We start from the raw sequence: 22,309 nt of genomic DNA, 5'->3' as shown, positions 1-22,309 counted from the left end.
ATGGGTGAAAACCCTAGTGACCTGCCTTTGTGACCCTTTTTTGCGGGGTGTCCCCTCTTCAATTGGCCAAGCTACAGCGCAGGCTATCAGCGATGTGCACTTTCTCTTGCTCATGGTGGTGATTCCAGATTTGTTGCGGGTGCGGCTTGACTTAGACCCCTATGGGAAGTGATTAAGCGTAAGAGGGTCCAAACTCTGGTGGTCGCCTCTCAAGTGGATCGGTTGCAGTAGTGCTGAAGACCTTAGTGATCAGTTTTGCTGAAGCATTCATGATGAGAAGAGCCCATATAACTATCTGGACGATTCTCTCCAGTATGACTTGATGATGGCCTATTTTTGATTGTGTTCTCTCTTTTCAGTTTCGATTGTTGGTTCTCATGTTTTGTTACAAGTTACATCAATCAGCGTTCTAACACATGCATTTTGAATCGCTTTACATTAGTGCTGTTGTAAATCAAGATGAAATGTCGTTTTCGAATTTTCAATGTCGAAAAATTAACTAACAGGTATAAGGTTGACAATAAATGAAATTTGAATTGAGAACAGCATATTGCTGAATAAATTCGAACCAATTAATTTCTAGAAAAATTTGTTGATCTTCTGGAAATGGATATTTTTTGGCGAAGCATAATTTTTGAACACTTTTACCAGCTTTCATCAAAGGTTAACATTGAAGACATCCCAATTCAATTCTTTAAAAACTTTACAAGGTAATGTTTGCAGTCAACACAAAGCGTCCTTTTAGGATCTAACTGTTAGTTTGGATGCTTTGAGTATCAAGTCACAAGACTTAGCGGTTTTAACGGTTTGGGTGAAAACCCTAGTGACCTGCCTTTGTGACCTTTTTTGCGGGGTGTCCCCTCTTCAATTGGCCAAGCTACAGCGCAGGCTGTCAGCGATGTGCACTTTCTCTTGCTCATGGTGGTGATTCCAGATTTGTTGCGGGCGCGGCTTGACTTAGACCCCTATGGGAAGTGATTAAGCGTGAGAGGGTCCAAACTCTGGTGGTCGCCTCTCAAGTGGATCGGTTGCAGTAGTGCTGAAGACCTTAGTGATCAGTTTTGCTGAAGCATTCATGATGAGAAGAGCCCATATAACTATCTGGACGATTCTCTCCAGTATGATTTGATGATGGCCTATTTTTGATTGTATTCTCTCTTTTAAGTTTCGATTGTTGGTTCTCATGTTTTGTTACAAGTTACATCAATCAGCGTTCTAACACATGCATTTTGAATCGCTTTACATTAGTGCTGTTGTAAATCAAGATGAAATGTCGTTTTCGAATTTTCAATATCGAAAAATTAACTAACAGGTATAAGGTTGACAATAAATAAAATTTGAATTGAGAACAGCATTTTGCTGAATAAATTCGAACCAATTAGTTTCTAGAAAAATTTGTTGATCTGGAAATGGATATTTTTTGGCGAAGCATAATTTTTGAACACTTTTACCAGCTTTCATCAAAGGTTAACATTGAAGACATCTCAATTCAATTCTTTAAAAACTTTACAAGGTAATGTTTGCGGTCAACACAAAGCGTCCTTTTAGGATCTAACTGTTAGTTTGGATGCTTTGAGTATCAAGTCACAAGACTTAGCGGTTTTAACGGTTTGGGTGAAAACCCTAGTGACCTGCCTTTGTGACCTTTTTTGCGGGGTGTCCCCTCTTCAATTGGCCAAGCTACAGCGCAGGCTGTCAGCGATGTGCACTTTTCTTGCTCATGGTGGTGATTCCAGATTTGTTGCGGGCGCGGCTTGACTTAGACCCCTATGGGAAGTGATTAAGCGTGAGAGGGTCCAAACTCTGGTGGTCGCCTCTCAAGTGGATCGGTTGCAGTAGTGCTGATTACCTTAGTGATCAGTTTTGCTGAAGCATTCATGATGAGAAGAGCCCATATAACTATCTGGACGATTCTCTCCAGTATGACTTGATGATGGCCTATTTTTGATTATATTCTCTCTTTTCAGTTTCGATTGTTGGTTTTCATGTTTTGTTACAAGTTACATCAATCAGCGTTCTAACACATGCATTTTGAATCGCTTTACATTAGTGCTGTTGTAAATCAAGATGAAATGTCGTTTTCGAATTTTCAATATCAAAAAATTAACTAACAGGTATAAGGTTGACAATAAATAAAATTTGAATTGAGAACAGCATATTGCTGAATAAATTCGAACCAATTAATTTCTAGAAAAATTTGTTGATCTTCTGGAAATGGATATTTTTTGGCGAAGCATAATTTTTGAACACTTTTACCAGCTTTCATCAAAGGTTAACATTGAAGACATCTCAATTCAATTCTTTAAAAACTTTACAAGGTAATCTTTGCAGTCAACACAAAGCGTCCTTTTAGGATCTAACTGTTAGTTTGGATGCTTTGAGTATCAAGTCACAAGACTTAGCGGTTTTAACGGTTTGGGTGAAAACCCTAGTGACCTGCCTTTGTGACCTTTTTTGCGGGGTGTCCCCTCTTCAATTGGCCAAGCTACAGCGCAGGCTGTCAGCGATGTGCCTTCTCTCTTGCTCATGGTGGTGATTCCAGATTTGTTGCGGGCGCGGCTTGACTTAGACCCCTATGGGAAGTGATTAAGCGTGAGAGGGCCCAAACTCTGGTGGTCGCCTCTCAAGTGGATCGGTTGCAGTAGTGCTGAAGACCTTAGTGATCAGTTTTGCTGAAGCATTCATGATGAGAAGAGCCCATATAACTATCTGGACGATTCTCTCCAGTATGACTTGATGATGGCCTATTTTTGATTGTATTCTCTCTTTTCAGTTTCGATTGTTGGTTCTCATGTTTTGTTACAAGTTACATCAATCAGCGTTCTAACACATGCATTTTGAATCGCTTTACATTAGTGCTGTTGTAAATCAAGATGAAATGTCGTTTTCGAATTTTCAATATCGAAAAATTAACTAACAGGTATAAGGTTGACAATAAATAAATATTGAATTGAGAACAGCATATTGCTGAATAAATTCGAACCAATTAATTTCTAGAAAAATTTGTTGATCTTCTTGAAATGGATATTTTTTGGCGAAGCATAATTTTTGAACACTTTTACCAGCTTTCATCAAAGGTTAACATTGAAGACATCTCAATTCAATTCTTTAAAAACTTTACAAGGTAATGTTTGCAGTCAACACAAAGCGTCCTTTTAGGATCTAACTGTTAGTTTGGATGCTTTGAGTATCAAGTCACAAGACTTAGCGGTTTTAACGGTTTGGGTGAAAACCCTAGTGACCTGCCTTTGTGACCTTTTTTGCGGGGTGTCCCCTCTTCAATTGGCCAAGCTACAGCGCAGGCTGTCAGCGATGTGCACTTTCTCTTGCTCATGGTGGTGATTCCAGATTTGTTGCGGGCGCGGCTTGACTTAGACCCCTATGGGAAGTGATTCAGAGTAAGAGGGTCCTAACTCTGGTGGTCGCTCTGCACGTAGGTCAGTTGCAATTGTGCTGAAGACAATAGGGGTCAACTTTGCTAAAGCATTATTGATGAGAAGAACTCGTTTAACTATCTAGATGATTCTCTCCAGTATTACACCATGATGGCCTATTTTTGATTGTATTCTCTTTTCAGTTTTGATTGTTGATTCCCATATTTTCGTTACAATTGACATCAATCATCGTTCTAACACATCCATTCTACATCGCTTTACAATAGAGCTGTTGTAAATCTAGTTGAAAGGTCGTTTTCTAATTTTCAAAATCGAAGAATTAATTCTACAGGTACAATATTAGTTCTTTTCTACGTAATCGCAGTGGAGCTTAGGCTTTCAGTCTTCGTTAACAGTAGCCTGTTCTCAGCTGTCCGTTTTCTATTTTTCACACATATCAGACTGTTCATTTTTTGAGCATGAATGTTTGAATGTTCTTTTTGGTGACTATGGCTGCTTTTTTCCGTCGGAAATCTTCATGTGGTACCATTATTGCATCCAACATTGGTCAGGCTATGGTCAACCTGAAGCTAGATTAAGTAAGAGCTCATCCTCACGCAGACAACTTCATGGAGGCACGGGATCGAACTATCGATAATTGGCGTGTCAATCACACATCTTACCTCTCGGCTATCACGCCAAACATTCTTCTTATACGTGGTTCAAGCAGCTCTATGTGATATATCAAAAGTTGTTCACAATTTTTTCCCGTAGTTTTTGTTGGTTTGTATTGTTTTGAGAAGAAAATGATTATTGGGTTTCAGACTAAATCAGCAATTTATGAAAACATGTTGAGTTTTAAAAACTCTGGTGGAGTTTGAATAAGCCCCGGAAAGATTGTTAAAACAGTTTTAAACAATGAGCAGGCACAATAACAAAACTGGTTCGCTAAAACTAATTATCACGAACTGAATTGCTTTAATTTAGTTGTTTAGAAGTTTACCATACTTTCCGCCGAGAGCTTAGCCAATGGGATGGGATCCAAAACAAAAGAAGGCCGCTCAATTTTGGTATTATAGTTTTCACCTTGGAAACATGTAATGGGATAGAGGTGTCTCCGAGTTTTGCGAAGTGTGATTGGACCCGAGAAAAAAATAATTCAATTTATTTTCACAGTTTCTTGCATAATGGCGATACCAAGGGCTCAGAATGTATGCCGGAGTTCATACAATCAGGTCTGGCTTCAAGTGGGGAATTGGCGCCGTTGATTTAGAAAGCTGTATTGCATCTTTCCTTCATATAAAGATAGCTACTTTTTTAATGTTGGAAAATTTAATATTTGATGAGGCTTTTCCAGTTCCCACATTGTGATATTAAACCTAAGAGCGTCCAGATGTGCCGAACAAGTTTCCACATCCATCCATTGTTGCCAAGCAACCTTGAGTATCCCAATTCTGCTTCAGAACGCCATGTGGAATAAATTATGCAGAGGGAATTTTGTGAAAACTGTGGTTTAAAACTCTGCGTGAAATACATGCATTCTCTCTCAACAGTTTTGCTGAAAAGAACACCTGTGAATTTTTGATCATGTTTCCATTTTATCCCAAATATTTCCATTCTTTATGATAGTGTTGTGTGTAAAATGTAAATTTGAGGTGAGGCTGTGAATTCAACATTATTCGGTATGATACGAATTTATGGATTATTGTTTTTAATAGCTACTCTTGCAGGTTAGTTATTGCAGTACCTAATTAGATAATTATTATATTACACAATTTAATCATCATTTCATCCCGCATGTCACCCCGCACCGACATTACAAGCTTGTTTTCTCACAATTAATAAAGGGGTAGCAATTACACAAAGGATTAAAATTTGGGTGATAGAGGGGTGAAATGATAGAGGGGTGAAATGATAGAGGGGTGAAATGATAGAGGGGTGAAATGACGAGGGGTGAAATAAAGGGGTGACAGAGGGAGTGAAAATATTTTGGTAAGAAATGATAGAGGGGTGAAATGACGAGGTGAAATAAAGGGGGTGACAGAGGGAGTGAAAATATTTTGGAGTGAAATGATAGAGGGTTAAACAAATAGGTTAAAAGGCCGGACACCAAGTGAAACAGTCTCTCGTTAGCAGAATAGAAAAGGACCCTATGAAATGTAATTTAAAATATCTTTATACTCTTCGGGAGATTCTTGGCACGAAAACCTCAATATATGAAGGAATTGAGGTCCCAGAATAAATAGGAGACCTCTGATCAGACCATCTTCGAGTGCTCATCTGTGCATCGTTCGCTCGAAATTCATGGTCTCGATAAACAGAAGTCTGGACAATGATCTGCAACTGTTCTGATCAGAGGCAACTTTGGCCTGGGCTGGTCTTATCAGAAGCAGTTTGGAGAGCACTCTAGTCTGATCAGAGGCGGATTCGAGCACACACTAGTAATTGAGTACACTAGAAATCTTATTGGTCTTTGCGTGTTTTATGGAATAGAATATTTTGTTTTGAGTTTGTTACGATTCATTGGTTCATTTTTGTTTATAATATCTGTTACTTCATATAGATTAAAAGTGCCCCTAAATACAGGTAATTTTAGCTTAGCGTAAACTGGAAAGGTTCACACAAAATATTGCAACATCAGCGCAAATTGATGTGAGAGCGCAATATGACTTTTTGTTCATTGCACTCCTTCCTGAATATTTTTTTTTCACTTTTGAACAGTGGAAACTTGAACGATTGAGCGGTTTTTGAATTAGCAATTAAATAGAAAAGGTAATTAGAGTCAGCAAAGTTTAAGCGATTAAACAATTGACTGTGAGCTCAAGGATGCTGAAATATATGTCAGTTAACGTTGAATTCACTCAAATAGTTCTGGGTTTTAAAACCTGGTTCAAATTTTCATTTAGTCTGGGTAGAATCGAAAAAACTGCTTTTAATATTACTATTTAGGCATCTTTTTAATAAATATTTAAGTTTGAATTTTTTTGATTTTTGACGCTTTGAGATTTCGCAACATTTTCAGAAATTGTTATGAATGATTATGCTGAGTTTCTCAAACAAAACTGAAAATCGTAAATTTGCAGATCAAAAGAATATGCGCCCGGATGGCCATCAAGGGAAAACAATTTGGGAAAAGCTGCTTCAAAAAATGCGAAACTCTCTGTCTTTGATAGGTTTCCGGAAGACGCGCGGAAAATGGTGAAAGCGCATGATCATTGGGCATAATCATACGGGAGGTGCAATCACATATAGAACTTCGTTGCATTAATTAAAAAAAGTTGTGCTCTTTGTTTGCGCGCGTACTAAATATTTTAATTGTTTGTTGATTGTTTTAAATTGAACAATCAGAGCTTCAGAGTCGATCTTTCTGCTCATACTACGTGAATTGGCCGAATTTCTCATTTTTTGGCTGTTCGATAAACGCGCCGTGTCGAAAAGTTAAGAGATAAAAACCTAATGTAAGTTGTGCATACAAGAAGCTCTACTTGTTCAACCTATCTGTGGCTAGAGAAATGACGGCTTTAGAAACAAGAAGGAACGTGAGATTGGGTTATAAGAGATGCACAAGTTCGAGAGCTTGAGACCAGTTGGTGTAAATGGGCAGCACATGAGGCTTACAGGTAAAAGATGCCGGTTCTAACTCAGTACCGGTCAATTTTCACAGTAGTTGCACCTGCTTAGACACCCTAGCAGGTTATGGGCCCAGACCATAGTCTCTGAGCTTAATCGGAAAAAAGAGACAAGATAGTTAAAAACTCTGAAAGAGACGATGCGCAAATTTAGCGAGCGTGTTAGGTTGAGAGCAAAAAACCTAATGTAAGTTGATTATAATTTAAGCTTGACATAGAAGCTCTACTTGTTCAACGTATACTTGGCTAGAGAAATGAAGCCTTGAGGAACAGGAGAGAACGGGTCATAAGAGATGTACGTGCTCGAGAGCTTAAGACCAGTTGGGGTAAATGGGCACCACACAACACTTGCAAGAAAAAAAGTGCTGGTAACCAGTACTCGTAACTCCAGTACTGGTTTTTTCCACAGTATTTACACCTGCAAAGACCCCCTTACATGTTTGCACAAACACATAGTGACAATCATAGACGCATTCATGGACTTTGTGCCCATTCGAACAGTGGTCAGAAATCATAAATTGGAGGCTTCCAGAGTGCTGGGCGGAGGTTTTTTGAGGATCATCATACTCTCAAACAATGGGAATTAATTGAAATGGGATTTCAATGGGAATTAAAGAAGCGCGTGTGTGCTCCTGACTATTCTTCAAACCTACTGTCAGTCTCAAAATGCACGGAGTAGGGACATAACTTCTTTTTCCAGAAAGTATACAACTGTATGAAACTCGAGAAGTGAACTTGGGTGAAACTAGCTCAAGAAAAACATTTGTTTTACCTACCCTGCCATGTTTTAGGACTCATGATGAGTTCCAGCATCGTGAACATCAAAGAAGTGGCACAAACGATTAGATCAATTGAATCAAGCGAATCTGGCGAAGAATGCACCAAAAAAGAGGGAGAATTGAAGATATGAGCAATGTATGCGCTTTGGCCAAGATCACAAGGACTCCAGTACCAAGAATGGACGAATCCCAAGTAGAGAAACTGGGGAGGGTGTTCGCAGACGTGATAGGACCATTCCCAGTAGAGTCCAGTTTATGAGTTTCCTTTGTGTTTGTAGACCAGTACACAAAGTTTTTGTTTGTAGACTTGCCTAAGGCAAAGAGTGAAGCACCGGCCAGCCTGAAGACGTTTGTCCTAGTGTGGAGAGGCTCAAGAAGCTGAGACAAGACAATGCTAAAGTTTCTTACAGCAGTTCAAGACGTACTGTTTGGATATAGGCATTTTACAGAGAAAAACCATATCTGAGGCGCCACAACAGAACGTGTTAGCTTAGAGGAGCAACAGGACGTTGCTGGAGATGGCAAGGTGTTTGCTTTTTGACTCAGGGCTTCCCAAGATGATGTGGGAGTAGCAATTTTCCACGTTGCAAGGATCAGAAACTTGATTGTGAGACGAGGAGCAGACATATGACCGGCAGAGCTTATGCGGTTATAAAAATTAAGCTTTTAATTAGTGAACTCTCTAGTTTTGTTTGCAAAGTTTTTATGAAGAAGAGAGACAGAGAAATCAGCAAAGTAGAAGCCAAAAAATTAAAAGCCAAATAAAAGCAAAGTAGATGCCACTGAAAGAAATGTTTGTGGTTTACACTGAGCTTGACAATGGTTACCTCGTGTTCATACCCAACGCTCAAAGATTGATGGCAGTTCGGGATGTGGTCATCGAGGAGTCCGAAGTGAACTTATTTCCTCACAACACTGAGAGGGGTGACCTATTAGATGAGGGACTGAGGAACTGGGGATCGGGCACCCAGACGATGGTCCTTAAGGCGATGGCAACCTAATAGAGACAGGGCACATGTACTGCAGTAAAGTGGGAGTGGCACGAGACAGAGAGCGTGAACACTCAGGAAAGAACACTCAGACGAGATGATTCAGATGTCGAGAAGGGAACAACAGATGAAAAATCTATTGCAGCAGAAAAGACTCTGAGAGACTCAGCGTCACTGGAAGAGTGACACGGAAGACTTCTTACTATCAGTGGCTGTTGGCTCCATTTACGATGCACTGGAAGAATTGGACATAGCAAGTATGGCAAGGTCCAGGCAAAGGACCCGAGCAAGGAATGTTCCGCATCTTTTTTTGGAGAAGTTAGAACCCATCTTGTGACTGAGGTTGACTATTTAGATCCCAAAACAAGCTATTTAGATCCCATTGATTAAGACCAGTGGCACTGGAAATGAAGGACGAGCTCGAGGAGCTCCAGGACAACGAGACAAGGTATTCAGTGAGGTCACCCACAGAAAGGGAAGTCATATCGGGAGAATTGGTCTACAAAGCGAACTTGGTCAATTCGACAAATAGAAAGCACGCCATTTGTCGAAGAGCTTCAAACAAAGTGAATGACTGGTCTCTGAAATTTTTGTGCCTAACTGTAAGCCGGAGGCATTCAGGATTCGACAAATACCAGCAAAGCAATGCTATTGGATGCACCGGTTTATTGTCAACACGGCTGTCTTGCACTCATTAATAGAGGAGGGAATCTATCTGGAAAATTAGTTCTGACTGAGAAAAATTAGTTGCCGACTGAATAAACCATTTTATGATTTAAAGCAGAATGCTAAAAACTGGTACAAGGAGTTGTCAAACGTCCCATCGAGGCATATGTTCACCAGAAGCAGGAACGATCAGAAGCTAGAGACAAATGGTCACACCTTGATTTTGGTCTTGGTTGACATCATAGTAGCATCAAGAAACATGACAGTAATCTCCGATGTCATGAGAGCACTAAAAACTACGTTATTCATTTAAGACAGTGGAAGATTGTACTGCTTTCTGGGCTTCGGAATCAGAAGAGACGAGAACCAAGTCACAGTTGACCAAGAGTTCTATATAGAGATAATGCTTGAGTGGTTTCAAATGGTTCAAAGCAAATCCTCAAGGACTGCAGGTGATTTGAAGTTGAAATTTGAGACAAAACAAAACGGAAACAAAGAAGTAGATCAGAAAATTTAGAGAAACTTGTGTACATCTTTTTGTTTTCTGACGGAAAAGACGTGGCCAGACATGTTCACAGTCAATTTTCTCTCAAGACTCATGAATGCACCTACCAATCAACACTGGCTATGCCGAAAACGGCCGCTCAGATATCTTCTAGATATCGTTTTACTGAGCTAGAATGTCAAGAAGCAGACCACGTTTGCTTTTTCATCAACAGACGCAGAATGCCAGTGCATGGCTGCTGCAGGTCAAGAGGCACTGTACTCGAAGCAACTTCTAAGGAGTTTTGGCACCCCACAGAAATATAAAATGCGAATGGAGAGGACAACCAGAGTTGTATCAGACTTTAACAAAACCCAGTCAAGCGCAAAAGGAGAAAGCAAATTGAGAACATTTTTCACTTCTTTTGGGACAAGACGGAAGATGAGACTATTTCAATTCACTGCATTCCTACTGAAAAATGGCATTGCTCGTCCTTACGACATCATTGCCCGTATCAATTACGAAAAGATTCAAAACAGTTTGGATGATAGCAGATTTCACGCATTTATCTCAAGTCTGAGTGGGGTGTTGGAATTTCGATTCAAAATATGGTCTTAAACTTAGTTGGAAATTGAAAGTTCAACTTTCCAGATTATTCAGACAGAATTAAATTTAATAAAGTCGCCCAATTGATAAACATGAATCTTCACATGGTGCTGTGAATCAATACTCGAATCAAAATGACGATTCTAGATGGTTATTATCAGAGTTAGATGATATGATGTACTCTTCCCACCACGCTTTGAAAGATTATGGTACCGCTGGAAGTGTGACTGAGTTCTCTGAAAAATGCAAATTCATTCTATATATGGTTTTACATGCCTCTGATTTCTAAGGTTTTTGCTGAAGCAAACCATTTTGGGTAACTCTTGCAACCCTCACTATTAGTTTTGCTGCTTTGATTAATTTTGTATCTTGACTTTTGCTCTAATAATGATTATATGTACAGATGATTTTGAATCCATTTTTATCCCTGAATCCAAATTACCAACTTGATCTATTAATCAGATCTCTCCTGTAAATCTTTCAATTCTGGTGTACAATATTTTGTTTTTCTCTTTTTTTGAGTACTAAAAACGCTTCTTTTCGCTGGCGAAAGTTCATAAACCAACAGGTTATAGGCCCAGCATTTTTGAAGTCATAAACATAATTTCTAAAACAAAACTAATTTGCTGTTAGTAGCCATTATCTTTGTCTACTTAGTACCTTTTCTTTTCACAAATTTTTTGTCTGCTCATTATACAATGCATCAACAGACAGTGAAACTGCTGACCTGCACAGTAAAAACACTGGAATTTACAATCTCGAGCATCAGATTTGTTGCAGCGATACAGACAAGGAGTCTCTACAAAGCACTACTGTGACATAGGAGCAATCTAATGATGCGTGCAACACTAGCCAATGGGCATGCAATGAGGAAAAGAAGAACCACAAGGTGCTAAAGGATGCATATGGCAAAAAAGTTGCTGACTTCAAAGAGAAAAGAATCAACATTTGATGCCATCTGACACTGGCTCTAGATGCAATAGCACTCACACTGATGAGAGATGACTGTGTGGGAGATGACAGCATAGGAGATGGAGCAAAGGCTTGGGACTTTTCGGGATAAAGATTACAGAGTCTGGAAACGCCGACAAGTGGTGTTTTTTTGGTGGAACAGCTGGCTCGACTACAGATTGATGTTATTGAGGAATTAGAAAGTTTCTTCATCACAGGACAGGAGCTGCTCAGAAGGCTACAAGAAGCAGGGGTAGCAGTCTCGGGGCCATCTTCAACGCTTTGGTCCTCAATATTCTGCAATGAGGCATTAAGTTCTGCCATACAGGAAAGCTTCAACTTTTCAACGAACTCCGCAGAGATGAGGAAAAGGCAGTAAACTTCCAATGAAAGCACATCACTGGGGCACAAAAGAGAAGAAAGGAGTTTAATCTCACTAGCAATGAGACTTGATTTCAAGAAGGGAACCAAGAGAGGAATCTGTTTTGTATATGGGATCCCTGGACACTTTGCCATGGACTGCAGGAGGAAGGAGACAGCACAATGCAGCAAATGTGGCTAGAAGGGCCACCTAGACAGGGCATGAAAGAAACATAGAGATGGAGTTAATCATTGGTCAGTGGCGATGGATCCACTGTTGGCTACACCAGATAAAGATTATTGGGCGGCTCTTACCCAGTCAAAAACAGCAGACATGCTAGTGGACAGCAGCTGATGCCGCATAGACCCCTTAGAGTTTATTGGGCCCAGAGCCTATGAGCAGAAGAGAGACACTATAGTTTGAAACTGTGAAAGAGGTTGAGAGAGAACAACGCTATGTAAATTGTGCATAAGATAAACTTGACGTAGCTTCACAAGAAGCTCTGCTTGTTCAATGTGTACTTGGCTAGAGAAATGAGGCCTTGAGAAACAAGAATGAACTTGAGACCGTGTTGCAAGGGACGCGTATTTTCAAGAGCTTGAGACCAGTTGGTGCAAATGGTTAGCACATTTGGCCTACAAGTAAAAGATGCTAGTTCTAATCTAGTACTGGTCCATTTTCACAAAAGTTGCACTTGCTTAGCCACCCTTACACCCTGTTGGCAAATTCTTCGTCTACCGAAAAAAATTGATGCAAAATAACCTGTGGATTGTTCTCCTTGCTTGTTTTTGTAAAAAAAACAATCGTTTCTCACCTTTTTAAATTGAAAATGTGTTTTACTGGCTACTGTTTTTATTGATTGTTAATTTCTCAAAAGACACGCTATTTTCAACATTCGCTGCATAATTTATCTAGATTATTTTGGATAGCTTTGGTTTATGATGTACGTTTTTCAAGAGAATAATAACTCTTGGTCGGTTTTACTTCTTATCAGCCTTGTATTTGAGCTAATCAGTCTCTGAATCAGTCCTGGGAGTCATTCAAATTTTTTTAGTTCAGTCTGATGGCCTCTGTGTATGTGGTGCGGGTGTTCTCCCTAAAAAATTGTTTAAGTAAAGCATCTAAAATTGTTTGAGAAAAACGTTTAAAATTGTTTAAGTATAACATTAAACTGTTTAAGGAAAATTTTAAGGAACGTAAAATTTTAAAAGTTGTTTAGGTAAAACATTTAATTATGTTTAAATAAAACATTCAAAAATTGTTGAACTAAAACGTTAAAACGCTAATTAGTTATTTTGAGTCCTGACCGAAGAAGGGAGCTTAGATATGACACATTTATTCAGCGATTTGATTCGTTTTGTTCCAACCTGATGAAAGCCATTAGAACACCAGTTGTTGATTTGATTTCAGGAAATGTGCTTTGTAATTTTTGTCAGCTACGTTCCTTAATTTAAGTTAGGTGTTATAATTGTAATTAATTTGTTAATTATACTGTTTTAGTTACAGAGGTATTTGCAACTGACAACCCTATAAACGTAACGTATGAGAACTATGGACTGAGTCTGAGCACTTTCTCTCTCCTCGATGGCCCTGGAGAGAGTGAGACGTTTGACCTCGGAGAATTTGCTACCATGAAGTTTGAGTTCCAAACAGACATTGATATTCAGGTACGTATTATAAAATGATATCAGGCAATTTCTCACCTATGCTTGCAAAATTTTAGTGAAAGAGGTCATTTAAGTTAATTTAAATTGCTTGCACTCAACAGCATGCGGAACAATGAAGCGCTAAATTATCTAAGAGTTATAATAAGACCTGCTAAAATGAAAGTAACTTTCAAACGTTTGACCAAAACTTGTTTTTAGGCAGGAAATCCGTGAAAACTGAGCACCTATTTTATAATGAAGCTGAGGTCTATTGTTACAATTAAAAAAAACTACAAACGTAAATGACTTCATTTTTTTTCTCAACAATTAAAGCTTCACAATGGAAATTACTTAAACATCAAATACTATAGAATAATTTTGGAAATTCTGTGAATGTAAATCACATCGTCCTTTAAAATGTGGTATCGCTCTGATACCTAACAAATTAGATATTTGCAAAAAATATTTTTGTTCTATTTTTTTAAAATTATTATTTTGATAGCAAGGATGTTTTTTCAATATTTCGATGCTTCCGAGTCTTTTCATGCTATCAGATTGTTTTCAGTAAATTTTATCTCTCCTGGAATTATAGGCGGCCAACAGTTGTAGTTCACCAGTGCGTCAATTCTGTATGGAGTTTTAACAAAAAGAAAATAGATGGACATTTTTACTGACACATTTCCGATCTGAGCTGGGCAACTCTCCTCTTGTCAAATTCGCTGCAAATATATCAACGTAGAACCCCAGTGAATTGTCCATTTATGCGCTTAAAATTTGTGAGAAATATCAATTGATGAAAGATGTGAGATCGTATTGAAAATATCCAACCTCGGTATCAACCCTATGTGATGTGGATATAATTCTGAAAGTACAATTCAGCACGCTCCATAAAATAATATTTCAATGATTTTGAATTGTAAATCGAGGGGAGGATTTTCCCGGAAAGTAACGGGGAAAAGAGTGTAAAGAGTGTAAATAGGGGTGAAATCTCCTCCCGGGAAGTCATGAATGAAGTGATATCATGAGTATCTATAGTTTTCAACATGTCTAATATATCTTTGAAGAAGATAATTGGTTTCATTCTGTCTTGTTCATAAAATGAAGTAGTTTCTCCTTATCAATCTCACTCTAGTTGATGTGCTTGAAAATGAAAATTTTTCTCCTTCATTTCCAATTAGTTTTGTCATGTTGTTTTTCAATCAGTTTTGGCCTTGTACGGAAAATCCTAGTCCTGTAAACAATTAAAGAGCTTAATATTAAACCTTCAAGGAAAATTGTACGGAAATGTTTCAAATAATTATAGCTGCGAATATTGGTAAATGTCAGGTAAAACGGCTGAAAAAGAAATTTTTGCCTGAAATGATAAGGCGTTTTTTTCAGGTATTTTTCAGGTATGTTCAGTTAAAATTCAACCGGTGATGCCATAATTTTTCAAGTAAAGTTCAGGTAAAATTCAGGTGCTTTCAGGTGTTTTTCACGTGAGAACAGTTTGCCTTAACGATTTAGGTAAATTCAGGTGTTTCTTCAGGCAAATTTACTTTTTTTTCGAGTGTAATCCTGAAGAAGTTAATCAAAATCGAAAATTGTACGTTTATAATCATATTCTTACATATATACCCTCGCTATACCCCGCTGCGTGGCTCCTGTAAGATTACTAGTACATCATATCAATGTGTTCATACAAATAAAAAAACTTTGGTTGGATTTGGTTGAATCACATTAATTCATAACAGTTAATACTGTCGATAGGATACAATCACAATGGAGTTCAGTGGCTTCTACAATGGCTACAGTGCACTCATTCTGTGCGGAGAGCCAATCATAGAAGCGGAATCCGACTACATTCTGTCTTATGACACTCTGGATGACATTGCACCTCATGTGAGTAGAAATCACCACCTATGAAGCATCAACTGTTGCACAATTTGAGGTCAAACCGTTATGACTCTGATAAATGTGAATGGTATCAGGACATTTTAACCAATTCCATTTTACCCATTGCCATTATGCCCATGCCATTTTACCCCATGCCATTTTACCCAATATGTCCATTTGATCTTTTTGTTTAGTTTTTCGATTGTAAATTAGCAGTCGCTATTACACACTAATTATTCTTCAGGTGATATTCAGCTATTTTTTTCAGGTTTTTTAACTTTAAATATCCAAGGAAATTTCTCAATTTCTTCAGAATTTAGGTAATTTTACCTTAACTGTTCAAGTGTGTTTTTTTAGTTAATTTTACATTTAAGGTTTGCTCAGTTAAGAGTTATTCAGGTTGCCCCGTTAATTTTTCAGGTAATTTTCAGGTAAAGTTGAGGTAAGTCCTGGCAAGTTTGCGTATCAAGTCACACGGGCCATTATATGCTCAAAAGCGGATCTGGTAACATTTAAAGTTTGGGTAAAACAAAGTTAGCATTGGCTATAACGACCCAGGATATAATTGCGTTGGGTAAAATAAAATTGGATAAATTGTCGTATAGCCAAGTGAATAAATGCAGGCGTGGCATGTGATACAAGCGAGAGCTCTGATCACGTAACATTTCACATCTAGGAGTCTCGCCCAATCAAACTCCAGCAAACCTCGTCTTTCTGGCTTTAATCATTCCAGTTAAAGGCCAGTGTTAAAGTGTCATCCTAATTTTATCAACTTGCACTCCATCTACTTACTTATATTTTGTTGGAAGTTGGGCATATTTTATTCATAGAGTTTGAAAAGAGTTCAATTATTGGGACAGAAAAATTAGTTTGAAAGGAAATAATTTGATGATGCAGCATTGGTATATATTATAATTATAATTTATACTATATTTATATCATAAATTTCCATTTAAAAAACGCATGCTTGCAGCGGGATACCATGTACCTGGAGTTTGTGGGGGAGGTGAACTGGGAGAAGGGAACTTTGTTCTCCATCACATTCAACATAATGTTGATCAGCCACAAGGACTACATAGTCGGGGACATCTATTGGTTCGCAGCTGCCATGCAGTACAACCACGAGAGGGCCGACTGGGTATCCGACATCGCTTTCGAGTTGGGACCACTTCCTGTTGTGAGTTTAAATGAGACTTTTCAAAAAGCTTGGGCAAGTCGCGCGATAGCCAAGAGGTCGCGTTAGTAACGCACACGCCAACTATTGGTGTTTCAACGAACTGCCTCTGTAGTCTATGCGTGAGAATGAGCGCTTATTTAAAGCTAACTTCAAGTCAACAACGCCTCGAACAATCTTTTTTTTTCAATTGTTGTTCCTTGTTAATATTTCAGACTTAAAAAGGTGGCGATCATCAAAAATAGTAAAAAATGTGAAAAATTGCAACAAAGCTGCTATTCAGAACAGGCGTCATTTGGTCTAATTTTGTTCCACTATAATTACTGCGGAATGAGCAATTCACTAACTTTATAAATTGTTTTTCTAATTCGTATTTTAATTTTTTTTCAGGTAACTGGAGACGTCCAGATGAGGATAGTTGAGCAGCCCGGATCTTTGCTCTTCAACAGAGGAGGCAGTGGGATGGCAGAAATTGAAGCTAAAGCTCCCTTCTTTGAAGTGGCCGACTTTTTCTTCTCCGCTGAAGTCAACCCCGGCAGCTCCATGTACGATGATCTGTGCATTTGTGGTTTGTCAATCATCGCGGCATCTCAGAGTTTTCTGGGCTGTTCGGCTGATGCGTCGTTGCCAGAGTATGCTCTGTTTGTGGACCCTCCCTACAACGAGACCGAGTGCAAGAAGAAAATGCTGCTCGACTTTGGTGATCTCAAGAAAATCGGCGTCACACGTAAATATTTTCGAATATTTTACCTCCCGTGAAAATAAAACACAGCAAAATTGATTTGGGCAGTATTTTTTTGCATGTAAAGTACAATTTTGGTCATTGATTTTACAAGATGCGTGATCTTTTTGTTTAATAGCCGCCCTCATCATCTCAGCCGGCTATTATAGCGCTCCTATTTTTTTTTACAATTCAAAGAATTTGAATTGTATTGGGGCGCTGTCTTTTTACGACTCGAAGAGGAGTATTGGAGAAGTCCTTTTTTCTAATCAATTTTTTGGAGTGATTTTTGAAGCGGGAAATGAAACGCGTGAAAAAATTTGGAGTGATATTGGTGCTGAACAAAAGTGAAGAGCGGAGTAAAAAGAGAGTGGTTTTTGTTCATACCGCTGTTGTTGAGAGAGCGAGAAATTGATGTGTGAAAAATTTTTCTCTAAGCGAGCGCAATTTTTTTGTTCACGTGCGGCATTTAAAAGCAGTTTTTTCCAACTTTTGATGGTTATGAGGTTTGATTTTGATATTGTATTAGTTTTAGGCTTGTTTTGATAGGAATTGAAAGTTTCAAGTAGTTAATTAGAGTTTAATGATAATTTATAGGTTTTTGATCAGTTTTGCTGATTTTTAGACGAAATTTAATGATTTTTTGCCTATTGTTTTTTGTTTTAATGCTTTAAGTGGGATTTTAATAGAAGCTTGTTACTGAAGGAATATTCAGATACCAATTGACTCGAGTTTTCTTGGTGTAAACTATGTTTTTTTTTAGTAAAATTGACAGAAAAACTGAGAAATTTTGAACCAATTTTCTTATTTTTTGCAGTTTTTCTTTTTCTTTCAATCTTAGACAAGTTTCTTAGCCTATTACGACTTGTCCATTATGTTGCGAGGTTTTCATTGCTCTAATTGCAAAGGAACTTTACTCGGTTCTATGTTTCCTTGTACTATTTAAAAAAACTCATTTAATTTGTCTTTTTTTGTTCAATTTGTTTTTGAATGCGGTTTCTATTCTTCCTTATTTTTTATGGCATTTGTGGAGGTTCTGGGTTCACAATATTTGTTCTATTTGTTTAGTCATAAGTATGGACAATTTTCTCCTTCGAGTCGTTTCCGGAATTCTTTCGGCTATGTTTTTTTTTAAGATCTGTTCACACAATTTCATGATTTTTGAAGTCAAATTGGAGTAGTGATTTTGGTCACGCCGAAACAGGAAATGGAGTGAAAAAGCGAGTGGTTTTGCGGCGTGAAATTTTTTGCTCTAATTTTAAAGTAGAGTGAGAATACGGTGTTTGAACAAAAATTCGCTTTATCGGTAGTGGTTTTTTGTTCACATGCGGCAATTTCACTTTGATTTTTAGTGTTTTTTCGATTTTTTGGATCGGCTTTCTTTTAAATGGTTTTTCCAATCCATTCATAGTCCGTTCTAGGTCTATTTTTCTGTTTAGTCAATGAAAATTCTTTGAATTGTGCGTCAGGACTTGTCCTGCTATGTTTTCTTACTTCGTCGAACAAAAAAATGTTTCGCTTTACCTCATTTTGCCGCTTTTTCAACATTTTGAGGGAAATCTTTTTGACTTCTCTAGGCTAGTTTCTCTCTTCTCTCTTTCTGCTAAAAGTGATTTTGAACATCAGTTGCTCAGCAAAGCAATTCAAAATGAACAGATTCAGTATAAAAAATTAAAGTCAGAAATAGAAACGGGATAAACGCATAAAGCCCAATTTTAGATGCCCGCTATTTGAACGTCGTTCCTATAAGTATTAGTTACCTCTCTCTAATGCTTTTTGGAATTGATAGTAGCCCCTGTAATCTCTCTCTAAGAAACAGAAGTATGTTCAACTACGAAATGCCATCAAAATAGATCGGACTTAAAAAAATGTTTTTGTACAATTTTTTTTTCAATATCTATTCTCTCAATCCCAATCATGCTTATTGGAATCAACGGCGTCTATTTTCCGGCAATCTGCCGGGTATGTTTTTGTTTTTGCGTGTGAACAAATTTGCAGTGTTTTTGCATTGATGACAGTTCCTGTCTCTTAATAAGAGTTGAAAGTGTTCATAACATAACAATTTAAGCACTATCATTACGAAGCTGTGAAAATGTCAATTATGGAAGGTATCATAATGTACACACGCGGTGGGGGGGGGGGGTTGTGATTTTCACTGCTAATGCGTCTGCTAATATTCACAGGAGAGGATGACACACTAATGTTTTTCCTGGTGTACCGCACAGACAAGGACTACACTGACTCCGGAAACACTTTGGACGAATTGTTCATATACAGCATGCGCAACCACAGCGGATCTGTAATCACTTCCAACTCCGGACAAGTCGAAGTCCAGCCTTACTCTGGAAGCATGAACGATGTGAGTACAAACAAACGCATTGATTGAACTCACGTGATCGTTTGTCCTCTGAATTCACGCCTTATCCACACTTTAATGCAAACACCTGCCTGATTGACACATGTCAAATGAATTCGCCTGACCTAATTCACACAACAAGGAATTGAACAATGAAGTTTTCACGCCTCCTCATTATTATTCATTCGTTGAACCGGAATGAAAAATAGCACATTTGTCAGTCAAGTTTGATGTTTTCGAAACTGCAACTTCTTTTTCTCAACCCATAAACTAATAATAAATTGTTTATATTCTCATGACTTGAATTAATGTTCACAAATTGAAGAGTGCTTTCTTCGACATCATTTGAAAAATAGAAATTGTTTGTGAAGTGTTTTTTTTTTATAAGAAAGAGTTGAAGGGTTGAGAGACAGAAGTGCAGCAAATATGGCGAGGCGATAGAGTAATTGAGGGCTTAAGTATTCATCTGCTCAACACATTTCAAAAAAAAATACGGTCTGTAAAAAAGAGATTCGTTCTTGACAGCGACAAATACTGATGTCAAAAACAAATTTGTCGTTTTAAGTTACCATAATTCACGTCACAAACTTACAAAAATTAGAAGTGGAGAAAATTTCAAGACTATCGGTAGAGGTTCTCCATCGCATCTCACATAATTGTTCAGTACCATATGGAAGCAGTCAATTTTCATTATAACTGCGTTCAATTTCTCCCCCTGATTTTTCTACAAATTCATAAATTCATTGGAATTTCGCAATATTTTAGTGTTTATATGTGTTCATACATTTTTAGCGGTTAGTATCCCTGACACCTCAATTTTGGAATATAAAAAGCAATTTAAGGAAAGTCCTTATAGTTAGACATTAGGGATAAATGTGGAAAAAATCGTCGTTGAAAATTGGGGATAAGTGTGGAAGAGTGGATACTTTACAAACGCCAATTTAAGTTTACCGTTATTCCACTCTTTTTCACTTTTTTCAGTTCTTATTACAAATGAAGACAAGCTGAAAATTTATTTCAAATTGCATGTTTTTTATTTTGCTTCCACAATATTTTTATTCTTGATTCCTATTAGAAACAACAATTGGGTACTTTAATTGCTCATATGTTTTTTATAAATGTCAATCCGTTTGTTCTGCATCTGAGGTAAGTACACAACGCTACTTAACTAAATAAAATTAAAAATATGGTGAAATTGGTGGAAAACATGGTGTTCGCTGTCTGTAGAAACATTTTTGGCGCGGAAAATTGGATTAAAAATAAAACTCCTAAGACTAAGTTAAAATTTAAAAATGAAAAATGTATATTACAGGTGCGGACTAAAAGTGGAAATCTAAGCTTAAAATGGAATTTCACGATCAAGTAGAGTGTAATCAAATTGAGAAATTACATTTTACCTTATTTAATTGTTATCTCCTTTTTCAGTTTTCAATGGAATACATTTTTAAGTTTTGTTGCTTGGTTTTCGTACATGCTCAAAAAATGGTGAACTAACGGTGAAAAAATATCAGCTTGTATCATTCAGTGTCCACTAAATTTTATCGGCTCGTTTCGCCACTTTGATTTTTAAAAATATAGGTCTCAATTTTGAATTGATTTTTAATTACTGTTATTATCTGCTCTCGAGCGAAACCTGAAGCAATTATTGTAAACGTGTCATTTTTATGCAAAATTTTTGCTGGACCGTTTTCTTCTAGAACATTTTTTTTTCACTTCTCTAGAGGTTTTTTAACGCTTGACTTATTGATTTCTTGCTTGAACTAAATTGCTCTTATTGAGAAATTAGGTCCACGTTGCTAAATCAAAAGCGATTGTATTTAGGAGAGAAGATTGGCCTGATAGCGGAGTGGTAAGTTCTGCAGACTATAAAGTCGAGAGTTCGAATCCCCCAATGGATTTTTAGACGCCCGTAAAGAAAATTTTGAATCAAATTGCCTCAACTCTCGTTGGAGAGATTTTTTTCGGTTTATGTTTAAAGCGATCAGTGAAACGGAAACGATTCTTTGTTTTCATGTAATCTGAAAGAAAAACGCGGGAAACTCAGAAATTTTACCTTCAAAACTTATCAAAGAGAACAAGATAAAATACGACAAAAGAGATAGAGAGAGAGAGAGAAAGGGGCCTAGGAGGAAGATTCCTAGTAACCTCGTGTTCGGTACCGCTTTTCTCGAGAACTTTTGATCTTAAGGATACGGAAATTGTCGGTTTTTATTTGTTGGATCTTTTCTGCTAGCGCCTCCACTCTGCTTAGTTTTGCAGCCCCCTTTTATACATCTACAAACATACTGTACATTACATGAAAAATATGTATTTATTAAAAGCTAACACATCTATGTCTTGAAATTATTACGTATTTTAACGAAGATTTGTTGCTTATAATGTAAACATCAATGAAATTTCTGTATTAGATCATTTTTGGTGTTATAAGGGCCTGATTTTTATAATTTTCAAAGGAAACTATTCTGTGAGTGCCTTAATTCTACCTAGACGTCTTGTTTCAATGGAATGCAGATATCACTCTTACAATTCGCAAAAACTTAGACTAAAATAACGGCTATATAGTGCTGGGGCGGGTGCTAGCAGAAAACGTCCGATTGGTTTCACTGGATCTTTTGTTTTTGTCCCCCTTTACTAGACAACGAGTCGTAATGAATTTTTATTTCCAATTATCAAAAATACTTGAGCCATGAAGAAAATG

At 37.6% G+C, this 22,309-nt stretch overlaps 2 protein-coding genes across 2 annotated transcripts in view; one reads left to right on the top strand and one right to left on the bottom strand.

The window, feature by feature from the left end:
- The window catches only part of LOC142334998 (uncharacterized), a 253,501-nt gene that overhangs the window by 198,858 nt on the left and 32,334 nt on the right, over positions 1 to 22,309 (bottom strand). The window lies entirely within an intron of this gene.
- Positions 4,940 to 19,981, top strand: LOC142335459 (uncharacterized). Its single transcript, XM_075383966.1, has 6 exons — positions 4,940 to 5,104; positions 13,340 to 13,506; positions 15,235 to 15,366; positions 16,334 to 16,537; positions 16,925 to 17,261; positions 19,439 to 19,981. The coding sequence occupies exons 1-6, from the start codon at positions 5,059 to 5,061 to the stop codon at positions 19,639 to 19,641; spliced, it is 1,089 nt and encodes a 362-aa protein (XP_075240081.1). The 5' UTR covers positions 4,940 to 5,058; the 3' UTR covers positions 19,642 to 19,981.

The sequence above is a fragment of the Convolutriloba macropyga genome, chromosome 2, assembly GCF_964194025.1.
Source record: "Convolutriloba macropyga chromosome 2, txConMacr16.3, whole genome shotgun sequence".
Taxonomy (NCBI): domain Eukaryota; kingdom Metazoa; phylum Xenacoelomorpha; order Acoela; family Convolutidae; genus Convolutriloba; species Convolutriloba macropyga.
This window is presented reverse-complemented; position numbering and strand designations above follow the sequence as displayed.